We start from the raw sequence: 16586 nt of genomic DNA on the forward strand, positions 1-16586 counted from the left end.
CCCAAACAAGTCCACCTAAGTGAGTTGTATGGCTATGTGACCAAACTTACCCCTATTACATCATTAAACCTCCTTCACCCACCTAAGTGAGTTGTATGGCTATGTGACCAAACTTACCCCTATTACATCATTAAACCTCCTTCACCCTAATCAAGTGAGACCAAAAAGTGATGACCAAACTTACCCCTATTACATCATTAAACCTCCTTCACCCTAATCAAGTGAGACCAAAAAGTGAACCAGCCTAGGTGGGTTTAGCCCAAACAAGTCCACCTAAGTGAGTTGTATGGCTATGTGACCAAACTTACCCCTATTACATCATTAAACCTCCTTCACCCTAATCAAGTGAGACCAAAAAGTGAGCCAGCCTAGGTGGGTTTAGCCCAAACAAGTCCACCTAAGTGAGTTGTATGGCTATGTGACCAAACTTACCCCTATTACATCATTAAACCTCCTTCACCCTAATCAAGTGAGACCAAAAAGTGAACCAGCCTAGGTGGGTTTAGCCCAAACAAGTCCACCTAAGTGAGTTGTATGGCTATGTGACCAAACTTACCCCTATTACATCATTAAACCTCCTTCACCCTAATCAAGTGAGACCAAAAAGTGAACCAGCCTAGGTGGGTTTAGCCCAAACAAGTCCACCTAAGTGAGTTGTATGGCTATGTGACCAAACTTACCCCTATTACATCATTAAACCTCCTTCACCCTAATCAAGTGAGACCAAAAAGTGAACCAGCCTAGGTGGGTTTAGCCCAAACAAGTCCACCTAAGTGAGTTGTATGGCTATGTGACCAAACTTACCCCTATTACATCATTAAACCTCCTTCACCCTAATCAAGTGAGACCAAAAAGTGAACCAGCCTAGGTGGGTTTAGCCCAAACAAGTCCACCTAAGTGAGTTGTATGGCTATGTGACCAAACTTACCCCTATTACATCATTAAACCTCCTTCGCCCTAATCAAGTGAGACCAAAAAGTGAACCAGCCTAGGTGGGTTTAGCCCAAACAAGTCCACCTAAGTGAGTTGTATGGCTATGTGACCAAACTTACCCCTATTACATCATTAAACCTCCTTCACCCTAATCAAGTGAGACCAAAAAGTGAACCAGCCTAGGTGGGTTTAGCCCAAACAAGTCCACCTAAGTGAGTTGTATGGCTATGTGACCAAACTTACCCCTATTACATCATTAAACCTCCTTCACCCTAATCAAGTGAGACCAAAAAGTGAGCCAGCCTAGGTGGGTTTAGCCCAAACAAGTCCACCTAAGTGAGTTGTATGGCTATGTGACCAAAGCCAGTTGACACCCAGCTAGCTCGTAGCTCAACCCAATGAAACTAAAACTAAAGTCACTCAACCCAAGTGGGTGGTAGCCTATTATGTCATGTCAAAACCCTATAATCATATAAAACTATAGCAGCAACAGTGTGCCACTCGCCATCTTCTACCACAGGGCTAACCTGTTCATAACAAGTCAGAGCTGAGCACCCTATTATAACAAGATACCTGTTGACCAATCAAGTCCCTCATCCACCAGCACATTTGGTCAGTCTAATACAGAACAAATCCAACCAATAACAATATAAACAATCAGACTTGATTCAACCAGATGACTTACTTTTCCAGACTCTAAGCATTACATTATTAAATGAAGTTAAATTACAAACTATTACTATGTGCAAAATCCATTTAGTTATGTGGTCAGAACTTAAGGAGCACACGAGGACGCAAGATTTCCTCATAGGCCTTAATGGGAAGCATCACTTCCTTAAAGATTTGTTAGCACAAATAGGTGAAGTAAGACTAGTATTACACAGCTCTATGGCCTAGAAACTGGTGCCATCGGCATTGATGAAGTCTGATTATAGAAATTGGCATCTGAACCCTGAAAACTCTGGTAAGAATTTGTTGGTATTGTAAAAGGAGACATCCCAGCCACTGGGGCACCTACATTCGGATAGCCCGGTTTCGCTAATGGTGGCAATGATTGTGTCATAGTGTAACTGAAAGGCATGCTACTTACTGACCCAACATTCTGTGTGAACTGCACTACAGGAGGTAACGGAGGGATCGGCGGGGGAGATGATGATGGGGGAGGAGGAGTGTATGGTTGACTGGTCGATGAGGCATTACGTTGGAGAGACTCCGGGTGTGGGAAGGAAGAGACGGGTGGCTGCTGTGGATTCGGAGGCAATACGTAGGGTGACTGGTCATTTTCAAGTTTGGTCCTCTTCTCAGATGGATAATCACAAGATAACTCTTTATTTGGATTTCCAATTACGCCCTCCGATGCCAGGGAAGATAGGACGTAAGAGAGCATCTGAACCGAGGATGTCGATGCAGTTAGCTTTGCTGCCACTGCAGCAGCAGCAGACTTGCGGGGATCTTCCTCAATAGGTGCAGGTTTTGCAGGAAAAGGTAATGAGGCTGCATACATTACTGGCGTTGATTGTTCTATCTCCCTCGGTACAAGGCCGTGTGGTGCTATTGAGGACTGAGCATCTTTGGAGGCCCCCTCAGTCACAGGTTGCACATTTTCACCGTTTAGAAATTGAGGGCAGAGATTCTGAGTTTGTTCCGACCGGGACTGGGAAGCCTGTCAAAATACATACAAGTAAGAAGAGATCACTTCAAACATGTCTGGCAATGCTACTAATTCTTCTTAGGTTTCAGCTGCCAACAGAGATGTTGACCTACCAAATACATAAGAAAAGTGGAAAGTCGAGCTAAAAAGGATATTCAGTGGAGCTTTGTCTAATTCCCATGGCATTTGGAAGGCTTCCTCTCCCTTTTGAGTACATTTCATAACTTCACTTAAACTCAGTTTTTCTCCCCCCACCCAAAAATAATAACAATAACTACTTTGAACCTTGATGCATGGGATGTTTTATTTCGGTTCGAAAACTCTGAATTTCTCCTGTCCCTGTTCTGTTTTCTCTTCCTATTTCTCTAATGTATCCAACTCCATCAATTTGGCAGCTGTACTGTAGGATGATCGGAGGGGGGAAAGGGTAAGTCATCAAGAACGTTGGCATCTACGGAAGAAATTGTTTACTAGACTATTTTCATAGTTTTTATGAGATCTCACATTGATTGGTTGAAGGAGAGATTGAAGGAGAGAACGAAACATTCTTTATAAGAGTGTAGAAACCTCTCCCTAGCAAACACGTTTTAAAAACCTTAAGGAGAAGTCTGAAAGGGAAAGCCCAAAGAAGACAATATCGGCTAGCGGTAGGCTATGGCGGTTACCAAGGGTATTTGGGCTATGGTACCCGAAACCAACCCATGCTTGCCCGACAGTTTCATGAGTATTGGGGTTTTAAAACCCAGATTTCTTAACTACTCAACTAACATGTTCAGAAACGAAACTCAGAGGCTTTTTAGGGTACATCTTCATTATATTCCTCAAACTCACGAGAGCTGCAAACTGGTTCAATCCATAGAAATCCAACTATTCCATCTAGACCAATATGTCAATGAATTTTCCTCCTCAGAAACACAAATATCACAAGATCCAGTTGCTGGGAAAAGACTATTAAAAAAGGAACTCCAATCCATTTTTTCAAAAAAGGAAATCGTGATTACAAAACACGTGCTGTGGAGCGCACCCTAAGTGAAGGCACTATACAGTGCTAATTCACAAAAGGATTCAATGGGTTTAACTTTATCTTGGAAAACCCATGATTTCTTTCCATCCAATATTAAAAGTTTCCAGCAGAAAGGACCAAACTCTAACAGAAAAATTACAATGCACGAACCAAAGGTCGAACACTTTTCTCTTTTTTACGCCACATACAGTAAGCATTTCGAACTTTTGAGATTTTCAATGAATGTCAGGGCTTCTTTCCAATTTTCCTTCCCAGATATGTTCAACTAAAGGCACCAACATAGCTTTGGACAAACTGAGAAACTAATGAAGAAAGTTGATTTGGAGGGAAGGAATATGGTTCAACTTTGCAATATTCTAATTTGTTGCAACCTCACCCTTTCATCTCAAGGAGTATGCCTCGGCCGAGACATCCTCTTGGTCCATGTTTACGACAACGAGAGCTAATTTAGACAGACATACAGCGAGTCCAAAGGGTTTTAAAGAAAGATCAAGAAAGCTTTCCCAACATTTTGTTCTGATTAACGCAAAAAATAATTGTGTTGTCCGAATACTTCTGAAAGTTGCTCTCATTGGCTTAATGTATATTAATTTTCCAACAATTAATATACATTAAGCCAATGACACATCATGGGTTAGCCTGACTATTTCAGCTAAAAACAAAAAACTAGAATTATAAATCGTTCAGCTTTGGTTTCTTAGTTTTTGAAAAACAGAGTTGTTTGGTCACTAATTCAATTCTTTTTTAAATAAAGATATTAACAGATTTCTTGACTCATTATCATCCTATGAGAAACTAACTTCTTTTTATTTTTCTTCTTCTTTAAGCTAAGCATAAGGCTCTTTGTAACACTTATACAGTTGCTCTCCAATCCATTAACACAGGGAATGAATTAATTAGCATGATCTTCATCCACTCTAATGCAGTAAAATAGAGGCTTCATAAATAAATTCATGCAATCCCCACATAATTTATATCAACTCCCTCATATTGAATATGGTTCATCCGACACAAATATGAAAAGCCCATGCCAGGGGATCACATTCCCTAGCATTATCAAGGTTTGGTTTATGAATTTTAAAACGGAAACGAATGACTGGGGATGAGTTTCAACTGGCGACAAGAACAGTTAGTTTCACGTAAAAATTGAACCAACCCCACAAAACAACGGAGTTTTCGTATAGGGTTAATCTAAATCAATTAATCAGAAAAACAAAAAAGAATCAGCGAGTCCATACTCCAAGGAGTTGTGAAACAGAAATGCAAACCTGAAGTTGATTTCTGACTCGCTCCAATTTGAATTCCTGAACATAAGAAATTTATATTTAAAGATACAGTTTTAAGGTTTACTTCGAACAATTGTGACCTTAATTTTTCTCCAACAAGATGTCAAAATACCTGTTCTTGAAGAGCCTCTCTCAGATGAGACACGAGACTCGCCCTTGATGTTTCAATTGCTCTTAGTTGTTCAATGCAGTCCCTCAAAATGGTATGATGTCCCCGCAGATCCTCTGCAATTGAAGTTCCATGGTATTGCCCTGTGTAGTTAAAAAACTATAAAGCTCCTCCGAAAACGTCTAGCTAAAATAATCGACAATGTACAAGCTAAAGTACCTGAATTGACATCAGCGCCAATTTCTTTGTCCAGTTTCTCAAGATAACTAATAGTATTGCTGCATCTGCTTAGTACTACATCTTCATCTACCTCACTTCCAAAAACAACTTGGTAACCAGAAACTATTTTATCCAATGATATGCTGCCTGATTGTTTCTGTTGAAAAGAATAATGAAATAGGTGACTGAAAGACCACTTGGCCCGACTATTTATGAACATAACTCGGTATTCATGATGGAAGAGCAATATTTTACCAGTTTAGCGCTAACTTGCTTCCCATTTCGGTTACCAGTTTCCGTATGCTTTCCCATTATCTCTTCCTTAAGACTCTGCCCTCGAGATCCAAAAACTTTTCTCTCCTCCCAAATGCCAATCTATGAGTAATATTAAAATGGGTCTAAATAAAACACATACATATGCTAGCAGAGTCTAGAAAAAAACAAAGGAGTCAGCGTTAAATACAGAAGTTTAAGAGGAATGACAATTAAAAAAGTTTGAGGCTGCAAGAAAAACTACAAGAAGACATTACAATTGTTGATAATAAAAAACAAAGGAGGGTCAAAAGGAAGCTCGATCAAATAGGCCCGAAGAATTTTTAACGACCGACAATCATAATAAGGGATGAAGGCATTCTACTCTGAGGATTTTGTATTCCAGTTTGGCTCAGCTCAAGGATAGAATTCTAGGTTCCCAAATTTCCTAGAATACTAAATTTAACATTTATATAATATTTTCTCGTTCTTGAGCTATACGACGTACTTCCATGAATAGGAAATTTGGTTCATAACAATTAATAACTTTTGACTTCTTTCACCACATATGCAACCAATCTTCACCCTAAAACATAATCCATGTCGAAAAAACTCGCAAAAGATTTTTGCACCACAAGCGCTTATCGGGGCTTTGAGTAGGGGTAGAAAATAAAATATGGAAATTAATTTAAACATCTAAGAAACAGCGCATGCCATTTGTAATACATGTAGGGATCCCATATAGCTCAAAAATCTCGAATGCCAAGTATCTAATTAAATATTTTCTTAGGGACAGTAATATACAAGATAAAATTTAAGCATGAGTAAGAAATTTTGACAAAGGATAAGGATGCATAGTAAGCATTGATGTACCAGTCGTAGGGCAGCGTTTCTTCCAAAATCATCCCCATTCTCAATTACATCACGAAGTGCATCAGGAAGGACTTTCCAAAATTCACCAACAAACTCCGAGCCCTTTCGCCTACTGTTCTGCAGAATGTCATTTGCAAGATACAGATAGGCCAATCTCTGGTCGCGTGGAGAACAATGAAACTGTTTATCCCATGTTTCTACAACTTGCTTAGCTTTGTTCATGTGAAATATACACCAATGGGACAAAGCTTAATCACATTAAGGATGGAACCAATTTTGATCAATAAAACAAGGGTATTAAACCTATCAACATTCATGATATAAGGAAAAAGAAAAGTAATTTAGCCAAAAGAAGAGTAATCATATAACATAACGTGGACAAAACAGAGTAAAAATTTCAAAGAGGATACTCTCGATGCTCGCCTGTGAGTTGTTGAGCCTGGCTAGCTTGTCCACCAAAATATGTGGATTGAACGTACCAGCCATTGATTTGGGTTTTTTTTTTTTGCAGAAACGACGTAGAAAAATGCAGCCTAATCTGTGTAATGAGCTAATGATTAAAGAATAGGGAACAAAACAAAGTACGAGAAAAGATATGATTAAAAGCAAGAAGAAAAATGTAAGAAGAATCACAGGCAAATTATGTCCCCCATAAAACTACAATTCCAGAGCTCAACAGCACAGACAAGGTAGAAGAAGAAACGAAATATACCTGAAAAAAGGAATGTGAGTAAACGAGAAGGCGACTAAAAGGGGGCGAAATTGGGGCGTTGGAGGCCTTCCTCCATGGAAGAGAGGAGGGGAATTACAGAAGGGTTTGTGAAAATAGTGAGCAAAGAGGCAGGAAGGGGAAGCGGGGAATTTGGTATCAGCGGGTGTGGCTCACCGGATAAGATCGCCGCTAGAGTTTGGTGCGCACACGGGTGTGGGAAGGAAGTGGAAGTGGAAGTGGAAGTGGCAGTGTGAACTGATTTGTTTGGGCTTTGCGTTGCGATTATGAATGAGGTCTGGATTTGGCGCCGCTACTTGGGCGCGCCACCTCTTCTTCCCGCGACTACTTTATTCCCCTCTTACATTTCACACTTTTCTCCTTTTAAATTTCACATTTTTTTTTCTCGTTTTCTTTTTTTCATTAGTTTTACTATATATATATATATATATATGTGAAAATTAAAAGAAATAAAAATAAAAAGGGAAGCTCAGATCATATGATAAATCAATTCAAGAAACATTGATATAATAAAATTGGATTATAGTATATAGTTAGTTGCTACTTACTAGTCTACAAAGGTTGACATGTTTCATTTTGGTCCATTCCTTTATGAAATTAATTTATTTTTTAAATTTATTACCGACCGACAACTTAATCAAACTACCTTCCACCCCCACCCAATTTTAATTTATTTTTTTTTATTTGATTTAATATGTTTAAAAGACACTGCCAAAACAAAGCTATGAGTATATGTTTAACTTTGTTAATTCAACTAATTTTCGTATTTAAGAAATTAAATCGAGGCTTAAACTGAAATATAATTACAGGATTTAATAAAGAGGTTTTTATTAATTATGTTATTATTACTATTTACTGTTTTGTTTTAATCAAATAATTTAGTGGTTTTTGATTCTGACAACTCTGCAAATCAATGTACAGTGTGCTAGGGCACTCTTCCCCTTCACTCCACGACGAAGACGACCAGCCTACTTGAAGCTGCCATTGCGAGATTGGTGCCTTCATTTTCTCTTCTTCTTTCCTCTCTTTTTCTTTCTTTCTTCCAATCATGAACTAGATTCCACTGTTTTTTCTCCAATCTTTCGCCACAATCATGCACACACGCCGTACATGAGTTTCGTGAGTTTCTCCATCTTTTCCTGGATCTATTTAAATCAAGATTTCTATTTTGTTTTTTGCACGATGTTTTCTCTAGTTGTTGCTGTTGCTTCTGTGTTAGTTTCTTGCATTTCAATCGCTTGGATGTGTTTGGTTGTTACTTTGTTCTTGGATAATGGATTTGTTTCTCATTTTTTCGTTCCCGTGGAAATCTGTGGAGATTCAATTATGAATACGATGATATTTGCTATGATAATACGCCCAAGTAGCGACATTAATGTTAACTCTCTCCATTATTGCGCTGTCCTTTTCCCAATCCTCCGATGTTTTCTATTTGTCTTTGTGAGTATTTTCCACAAGTAGTAGTTGACTAGTCCTGTCTAAATGAGATTGGCTTTCCTTCTGGACAAGGCTAAACTATGAAGCAAGAAGAATTAGATCTTTGATTTTAGAGGGAACTGTTTGGGGAAATTGTTAAGGAACTGAGAAGAGCTCGAATCTTTGCTGTGTTCTAGCAGTGAATGAATGAATGAATGAATGAAAAGTCTATCCTCCTGTTATCAGCCCTGCAAACTGCATATCACTTTGTACATGTTTCTTATGTCTTTGTGTACATGTTTTTGTATAATAGACTTCTGTACTGTGAAAGAACTGCAAGAAATTTAGTCCTTAGAGAGCCATGGTTTCTTGCAGGGTATGCCTAATTGATTTTCTTGGCTCGAGCTTTTGGCTGTGCTACAGGAGTGAGCAAACGTTTCTGTCACAATAGTAAAATCTTTGGTTTATCCTCTGTTGTAAGTGGTAGTGGGCATCATTCTAGACTTTCCAGTGCTATGAAAGAGATTAAAGTCAGAAGTGGTTCTAATGCAGATCCTGATCTGTTGAATGATGAAACACATGCACAGCAATTGACTTCTTCAAATCAGAGCTGTTCATCATCAAATGTGCAGTGCACCCCTGAAATTGAAAAGAAATATGTGCATCGGGTTTATGATGCCATTGCTCCCCATTTTAGTTCAACTCGATTTGCAAAGTGGCCAAAAGTTGCATCCTTTTTATCATCGTTACCTCTAGGGTCCCTCGTCCTGGATGCTGGCTGTGGTAATGGAAAGTACTTGGGTTTTAATCCCAATTGCTTTTTCATTGGATGTGATATTAGTGCCCAACTTATCAAAATTTGTGATGAGAGGGGGCATGAAGTTTTGGTGGCTGATGCAGTAAATCTTCCTTACAGAACTGGTTTTGGCGATGCAGCGATTTCTATAGCGGTATTACATCATCTAAGTACTGAAAACAGGAGGAGGAAAGCAATCGAAGAATTAATACGTGTTGTCAAAAAAGGTGGCCTAGTTTTAATAACAGTCTGGGCTGTTGAACAAGAGGATAAATCTTTATTGACGAAATGGATGCCACTTTCAGAGAAGTATGTTGATGAGTGGGTTGGACCAGGTAGTCCGCGTGTTCGTAGTCCATCGTCGTTGGCACTTGAAAGCATTCCTGAAATGAATGAGAATCATTCAGGTGTTTCCCTAAAGGATTCCAAGGAAAACTTCACTGGAAGCAAGCCAGAAAATAAACCTCTACCCTCTCGGAGTGGAAATGATTTTATGAATTGTAATGATGAAAACTTATTGAAGATCCAGCAAGAATATTTTGTCCCATGGCACTTACCTTATCATCGTGCAGAAGTCAGTGGGTCGTCTGCCAGTGCCCTTGCTAGTGGTTTGGCAAAGAAGGATGATAAGAAATCTGCTGTTGTGTATAACAGATACTATCATGTTTTCAGTGAAGGCGAGCTTGAAAGGTATTCCTCTCTCTTCTATGGTTTCATGGGGGGTGGGGGGGAGTCACTTGAACTAGGCTGTTCTAGATCTATATGTGTTGTGAAGTGTGTCTCTATTAGCAGTAACCTTTCAACTACTTCTAGTTCCATTAATGTGTGATAATGTGAAAAGTGATGACCATGGTCGTTCCCGAGCTTGCAACATTTCATCTTTTGACTCGAGATACCATGACTAAGTAGAAATAGGGAACACGGTATATATCATGTACTTCACGACAACATTTCTACATACATCTTTCTTGGCCTTTTGGCTAAGATTAAGAGATACATTTCTACATAATAATTTGTTCTTTTACTGCTTGATCATCTTGGGTGCATTTGTAGGTTGGTGTCTGGTATGGACGACGCCGTAGTGGTCGATCGATTTTATGACAAATCAAACTGGTGTGTAGTTCTTGAGAAAACAGTGTGAGCAATGAAATGAGGTATTATGAAGATGATTCAATCTTGCCTGCTTGTTGTGCCAACTCAAACCGTGCTGAAGGTGGTCTATGGAGTTGTATCACTGTTGCTATCTCGGCTTTGTTTTGGTCGTCCAGTCATAGTTTGGGGGTAGCAATCTCTGCAGGCTCTTTAGCCAAAAAATGCTGTCACTGTTAAGGATTTACGATTGTGTATTATGATTAATAAGGCGGTGGATTGCCCTTTGATTCAGTTCTAAATTGTTTGTGTTGAAAAGGTTGGGCTTCTATATAATAAACTTTTGTTTCTGCTATCCCTTGAATAAATCATTGACATTATACGGTTATAGGCTCAGGTTCTCGATCAATCATTTCTTGATTTAGAAAACTTGCCGGCTGTAATTTGTTAAATGAGGTTGGGCAGCCGAGTTTGAAAGCCTCGAAAAACTCACCGACTGTATTTGGAAATGGCTCCGCCAATTTCCTGGTTTTTAGTAGATTGTGACCATCACAATAAATGTAGATGGACTAACAAATTTACATGCCTCTAATAATACCACCGGATTTACATTTGAAGCATTTTTATAATCATTGTCCTTAATTCCAATTGTGGTTTAATTTTATATATATGTGTGTGTGTGTATATATATATATATATATATATATAATTTAAAAAGAAAAACTAAATCCAATCAAACTGACAGAAGATATCAAATCCAAATAATGAAATGAACAAAATCTACTCTGACGAACTTGACTAATTATCATGAGATCTTATATTTAGAAAATTGAATGGTAATGTGCCCAATTTACTCTAACCAACTCGACTAATTATCATGAGATTCTTATAGTTAGAAAATATGTGTTGAACCAACTGAAAGAGATCTATAATCAAGTACAATTTGCACAATATAGCAGTAATCCACATGCATTTTTGGCCAATAGGTCAAAGGTACAAATGTCTCTCTATTCCCAAATGGTATTGAACTAAAAAGAAATGCACATTACAATTGGATGCACAATTACATGGTACTAAGGAAAACACCAACAGATGCTTTCAAGGAGTTCCGAATGAAGTAAAGTGTAGAATGTTGGTTTTACCTTGTAGACAAAACAGTTTATTGCCTCACCTGCACGTCTCATGCCTTCTGCTTGGCCATGATGTATCTGAGCTGTATGCAAAAGCACCAAAGACAGTACTTTCTTCTCAATATCACACCTTTAGGTTTGCTCGTTTACGTTTATTTGGAGACAGCACTGTGTGATATGCTAAAGCAGTGTTAAAAGTTCAAACCCCAATCGTATGCTTGATAAAATACCTTCAACTGAGAACTGTCAAGCAATTCAAGCAGCGCTTGTGAATCATCTGGTTTCAAGTAGTTTGCTACATGCTTCATGACTTCTTGCTCGTTCTTTCCAAAGTCGGTGCTAAACCTGAGCAAAGAAAAATATTATAACAATAAAAAATAAAATAAAAAACATCACTAAACTGTCTAATGTCTTGGATGTAATGTTTTAAATATATTCCACCAACACGTATGGTTGATTCCTAAACTCTGGCTTGCATGAAAACAATAAACTGCGTTTTGAACAGTATTTAAAAGAATTACGACCAGGGCGAGTAAAGTTGGGAAAGCTCAAGTTATCATAAACATATGGCTAACACAATTTTAATTATCCATGATATTAGGGGGTATGATTCATGGGAAGTTGTATCATCTCCAATGCAACCTCCATGAGATGTCAAAGAGTGTTGTTTTATATAGATTTCCATCCAAAAGATTGAACCAAGGCCTTGGTACAATACTGTTCAACGCCCAACGATCTACGTACTACCAGGGTTTCCTATAAATCTCCAAGAGAGTTCTTGATATATAATATATACCTTTAACTAAGGGAAGGGAGCAAGTCCATCTAAAGTAGGGGTGCTAAACGCAAATTTTATAACGCAATGATGGAAACTAAAATATTAGTAAATGTTTGCAAGAAAACAGGTGGTTTCTGAGGAACTATTTCTTTCTTACCATTTAAGAATCATATTAACTGATGCAACATTGTTATTCAGATCGAGGACAAGTCCTCCGTCTCTTAAGAAACTTCGAGCTGCTTCCATCAACTCTTGATCTACGTTCCCAGGAGAATAGCATCGAAGAGCAGGCCCAGATCGGGTACCAAAAACTAGTGCAAAATGAATTAAAGGCTCCACATACGGAAGAGAAATCTACACAAAAAAAAAAAAAAAAATAGAAACAATAAAGCCAGACTATAAAAAACTCTTCTGAAGAGAACAATATGGGACCTAAAGCTCCTAGAGACAATTGTCCCACTTGTAAGATAAACAGGAAGAGAAACTGATAAGAATTATCCAATTTGAGCCTATGACCAACCATCACAAAAGAACCAGATGACTGTACGTGAGTTACAACTTGTCTGCAAATAAAGGACGTGGTCTCAAAATCTTAACACAAAAAGATTCAAGCACATCCCACGTAGCTTCAGACTTTCATGGATAATTGGCACATACAATAAAACGATATATAAATTATACTAAGAATATTTTTACGTCAGAATTCCATTCAATATAAAATTAGTATTAAAGATCAGAAGGGGGATGGTCTCACTTTAGAACGTTTATCTTTTGCACCGAATGGTTTCATGAGATTGTAAGGCGGTCTTTGATTGCCCCTCAAAATTCCATTTTGAATAGCTGAAAGGGAGTAGGTGGCCCCTCCAATAACATATTCGAAGTCTCCAAACAGTTTCCTTCTTTCCAGCGCCCCAACAGGATGACCACATACCAATATTGCGTGGATGGCCATCATATTGTAGAGATTAATAAAGAAAGCAAGCTTCTCCTCCCGTGCCAAATTTTGTAGTTCAACTCTTTGGAGCTCCTGAACAATTCTCAAATACCTGTCAAAATATTACCTTTAAATCAAAATCCTTGCTTGCAGAAAAAAAACTATATATACAGCAAATAACTTGAATGTGTTTCTATCTCAATTTATTCAACGAACGAACCTAGCAAATTCCTCGCTCCCATGAATACTTATGTAATCTACATGCTTTCCATCCTCTGATACATAGGCTTCAAAAATGGCATAGGATAAAAATCTCAACCTTGATGCAATATCTGTTATCGGCTTTGGCTTCACCTCAATAATACTTCTTGCAACGTTGTGACACTGATTTGCAACAACGGGATCATCCTCCAAGAACCGGTATAAGTGGCCACCATCTTCAAATAGATTTTCCCTGTAAACAGGATTATTAATGACAAATAAAATGAGTAGCAGCCACGGCACTGAAAGGAGAAGTCAAAGTAACTTACTCGAGAACATGTTGGAAGAAAAGTTCACTTGCGAGCTTTCGTCCAAATTCAATAGCCTGATCAATGCACCAAAATGATAAATTTAAAAGAAAAAAAAATCAAAGACACATCAAGGATCAATTAAAGAGCAGAGCTACAGATTAGAAAAACATAAAAAAAAAGATCAAAGCTATGCAGTTAGTTAACACATTATTTTGCAGGAAAAAGAAAATCGGATTTACACACAGTATCATGGCTACTAGAAAGATATACAATATCCGTATTAGCTAATTTCTTCGTTCAATAAACGGAAAAGGATAGTATTTTAAAGCCCCATTCTCTCGTAAGGAATAAATTTACAAGAAAATTGGAATGAAAGTCTCCGCATATCAAAAGGTAATTTTCTTCGACAATTGGAAAATTTTGAACATGAATGATCCGTATGTATTTCTTGGTTGTGAAGGCATTCATTATAGATAACTCCAATATATCAAATAATAATAAGAATGTGCCTAAACGCCAAGAATCTGGGAAAACTACTAAGCTTCATAGAAATAATATTTCAAGTGATTCAACAAAAGATTAAGTTTCTGCAGGGAAAACTACCATGCCTTAGTACCTAACTGCATTGTGCACTTGAGAGTGAGAGAGAAGTTATGAAACATGTTATTTCAAAGAGAAGTCTCATCTTCTAAAAAGACAACAAACGTACAAAGTCCAACTCACCTCTTCCCTTTCCAAATATTGATCCTCGGACAAGAAGTCCACAGCTTCTGAGCCTAGGAAACAGTTGGTGAATCGTCGCATTTTGTAGAACCGGTCCTTAACAACAATAGATTCTTTCATTTTTCGAACGATCATAGCCGATTCATCAACAGTCCCACTATTGGAGACATCATCTTCACCAGAAAGAGGTGGTAAAGGGGCTTCAAGTGATGGTGCTTCAGCTTTCAGATAATCAATTTTCTCATCAAGCTTGCCCGACTCATCCAATTCTCTCAGTTCGTTCAAGCCTCCAATAAGGATTGAATTAAAAAATACCTTCGGAACGGCAGAAGACCCAGCAATATTCTCTAGCTCCAACTTTCTACCCGGATAAACATCGATATTGATCTCGACGTATCTAAGTTTCTTCCAAAACAAAAACAGTCGAGCCTCTTTGCATTCTCGACAGCCTAACCGTGTGTACAGAAGAATTCTGCCTTTCATTGCAGCATCTAATTTTGATTCACCACCCACATCCTCCAACTGCTCAGTTTTGATTTGTGCATCAGCATCACGCGACATCTTAATATAGTTGAGGGGATTCCATGCAGCAGATCTTTCCGAAGGTTTTTCAGGGATTTTCTTGGCTTCATTTTCTTTACTGGAAATGGACTCATCCTTAGTCTCGTCATTCGGAATATCCGGACATTCTTCATCTTTTTTTCCTGACAAACGACGTAAAACACTAGAGACTGCAACTACACCCTTTTCCTTAACAAAGTTTTTCAGTGTCAAAGCCCTATCAACAACACTTCGGCTCTCTGAATCACTATCCATGGAACGGTTTGACAAACTGCCACTACCTTCGATCCCAGGAACCTCAGTCCCATCAAAGACTGGCTCTGGAGCTTTCTCCTCGTCAATAACTTCTCCATTTGGTTCGTTTGCCCCCATTTGAGCCTTAGAATCTAAACCTTCACCATCATTGTTTGAATCATCTGATGACGATTTAGATTCTGCATTCTTATCCTCTTCTAGCTTTTCATTAGAGTCATCGCTTCTAATAATCTGGTCCGACTTTTCAACTACAGATTTAGACTGCAAATCTAACTTGGCTTCCGCCTCGAGTTGAAAATCACCTTCAACGTTCTCCCTCTCCACCACTTCATCTTGAGCCTCACATTTTAAATCGATGTTCTTATCCTTTGCTACTTCATCAAGTCCATTTTTTGTAGTGCTATCCTCACTAACTGACAAGGACTGTTCAATCTTAACTGTAGACTCTCCTCCATCTTTCTGTTTAGGAAGGCCATGTTCCTCATCCCTTTTAGCAGTCGGTGAAGTTGCCATCGGTTCTTTTCAGTTTCAGTCGTACCTAGTAAAGAAAGTGTATCCGAACTCTCTCAGCACCTTTCAGATTTAGCATTCAAGAGACTGCAAAACGTTTGACAGGATGCAAAATAAAAAAAGAATGCATAGAAGTTATCGAACCAGATATTTAGCAGAAGAAATCAGTGTAAGTGCAACAAAGAGCAATCCTAAATTTCAATTCTATTCAAATTACAGAAACATAACTTCTCAACGTCATAAACAACAGCGCCATCAACGCCTTGGCATAAAAACGCGAGTAAGTCAGAGTTCCTCTCACTAGCATCATCACTCTCCACACATAACAAAATATCAAACTCATCCACTTCCATATCCTCAAATCTCCATCTCCGAATTCAATCATATTAAAAAAAACCATCGTTGATTTCCAAACAGTCAAACAAACGGCAACTAAAAGAAAACAAAGAGAAGAGGAAACTGCATACGCGATCGATGAGGATGCAAATTCAGAACACTACAATACCGTCTAGGATGACAAAAAGGAATCCAACATCCCGCAAGAGATCTTTATGACGATAACGGAGTGATGAACAACCTCGAAAGACGAAGATCTAAAGGCGTTTGACTTGAGAAGAAACTGCAGAAACGTAGTAGAAAATAAGAAGAAACTGCAGAAACATAGTAGGAAATAAGAAGAAACGGATCAAAATGAAGAGGATTGGAGGTTACAAGTGAGAATTAATTGATAAAAATTTCTTCAGACATATGAAGTTGAATAGAAACCGCGGTAAGGAGTTCGCAAAAAAAAAAAAAAAAAAAAAAA

General features: G+C 38.3%; 3 protein-coding genes across 13 annotated transcripts; 1 reads left to right on the forward strand and 2 right to left on the reverse strand.

Moving 5' to 3' along the window:
- Positions 1-1610: 1610 nt before the first annotated feature.
- LOC111430106 (regulation of nuclear pre-mRNA domain-containing protein 1B-like) lies at positions 1611-7428 on the reverse strand. Of its 3 annotated transcripts, none has more exons than XM_023066288.1 (8): positions 7060-7428; positions 6758-6880; positions 6348-6595; positions 5478-5597; positions 5223-5379; positions 5007-5146; positions 4877-4912; positions 1611-2596 (listed from the first exon to the last, which is right to left on the reverse strand). In XM_023066288.1, exons 2-8 carry the CDS (start codon positions 6831-6833, stop codon positions 1820-1822), a joined length of 1554 nt encoding a protein of 517 aa, XP_022922056.1. In that variant the 5' UTR covers positions 6834-6880; positions 7060-7428; the 3' UTR covers positions 1611-1819. The 3 variants fall into 3 exon arrangements, with proteins under 3 accessions (XP_022922056.1, XP_022922040.1, XP_022922048.1); XM_023066272.1 differs by having other exon boundaries at positions 6758-6885; XM_023066280.1 differs by having other exon boundaries at positions 6758-6897.
- A 523-nt stretch (positions 7429-7951) lies between these two features.
- On the forward strand, positions 7952-10765 carry LOC111464581 (alkylated DNA repair protein alkB homolog 8-like). Of its 3 annotated transcripts, none has more exons than XM_023108866.1 (3): positions 7952-8072; positions 8869-9979; positions 10343-10765. In XM_023108866.1, exons 2-3 carry the CDS (start codon positions 9009-9011, stop codon positions 10428-10430), a joined length of 1059 nt encoding a protein of 352 aa, XP_022964634.1. In that variant the 5' UTR covers positions 7952-8072; positions 8869-9008; the 3' UTR covers positions 10431-10765. The 3 variants fall into 3 exon arrangements, with proteins under 3 accessions (XP_022964634.1, XP_022964628.1, XP_022964635.1); XM_023108860.1 differs by having other exon boundaries at positions 7955-8196; XM_023108867.1 differs by having other exon boundaries at positions 7955-8196; positions 8899-9979.
- Positions 10766-11282: 517 nt separating this feature from the next.
- LOC111461236 lies at positions 11283-16580 on the reverse strand. 7 transcript variants are annotated; one of them, XM_023104766.1, is made up of 8 exons: positions 16493-16580; positions 16249-16400; positions 14456-15868; positions 13751-13806; positions 13441-13674; positions 13041-13332; positions 12444-12640; positions 11283-11853 (listed from the first exon to the last, which is right to left on the reverse strand). In XM_023104766.1, the coding sequence occupies exons 3-8, from the start codon at positions 15782-15784 to the stop codon at positions 11700-11702; spliced, it is 2262 nt and encodes a 753-aa protein (XP_022960534.1). In that variant the 5' UTR covers positions 15785-15868; positions 16249-16400; positions 16493-16580; the 3' UTR covers positions 11283-11699. The 7 variants fall into 7 exon arrangements, with proteins under 7 accessions (XP_022960534.1, XP_022960562.1, XP_022960561.1 ...); XM_023104794.1 differs by having other exon boundaries at positions 11283-11591; positions 11739-11853; positions 16249-16580; XM_023104793.1 differs by having other exon boundaries at positions 11283-11555; positions 11698-11853; positions 16249-16580.
- Positions 16581-16586: the final 6 nt, after the last annotated feature.

Source organism: Cucurbita moschata, unplaced genomic scaffold (assembly GCF_002738365.1).
Source record: "Cucurbita moschata cultivar Rifu unplaced genomic scaffold, Cmos_1.0 Cmo_Scf00002, whole genome shotgun sequence".
NCBI lineage: Eukaryota > Viridiplantae > Streptophyta > Magnoliopsida > Cucurbitales > Cucurbitaceae > Cucurbita > Cucurbita moschata.

What these genes read in the sequence shown, in the direction of transcription:
- LOC111430106 (XM_023066288.1), bottom strand. Translation starts at nt 6,833, where the DNA reads ATGGCTGGTACGTTCAATCCACATATTTTGGTGGACAAGCTAGCCAGG. An exon ending in AGCAAGTTAGCGCTAAACTG is followed by an intron (nt 5,380 to 5,477) that starts GTAAAATATTGC and finishes TCTTTTCAACAG; the next exon opens with AAACAATCAGGCAGCATATC. An exon ending in GAGTCAGAAATCAACTTCAG is followed by an intron (nt 2,597 to 4,876) that starts GTTTGCATTTCT and finishes GTATTTTGACAG; the next exon opens with GCTTCCCAGTCCCGGTCGGA.
- LOC111464581 (XM_023108866.1), top strand. Translation starts at nt 9,009, where the DNA reads ATGAAAGAGATTAAAGTCAGAAGTGGTTCTAATGCAGATCCTGATCTG. An exon ending in AGTGAAGGCGAGCTTGAAAG is followed by an intron (nt 9,980 to 10,342) that starts GTATTCCTCTCT and finishes GTGCATTTGTAG; the next exon opens with GTTGGTGTCTGGTATGGACG.
- LOC111461236 (XM_023104766.1), bottom strand. Translation starts at nt 15,784, where the DNA reads ATGGCAACTTCACCGACTGCTAAAAGGGATGAGGAACATGGCCTTCCT. An exon ending in GGGAGCGAGGAATTTGCTAG is followed by an intron (nt 13,333 to 13,440) that starts GTTCGTTCGTTG and finishes ATATTTTGACAG; the next exon opens with GTATTTGAGAATTGTTCAGG. An exon ending in CAAAAGATAAACGTTCTAAA is followed by an intron (nt 12,641 to 13,040) that starts GTGAGACCATCC and finishes TTTTTTGTGTAG; the next exon opens with ATTTCTCTTCCGTATGTGGA.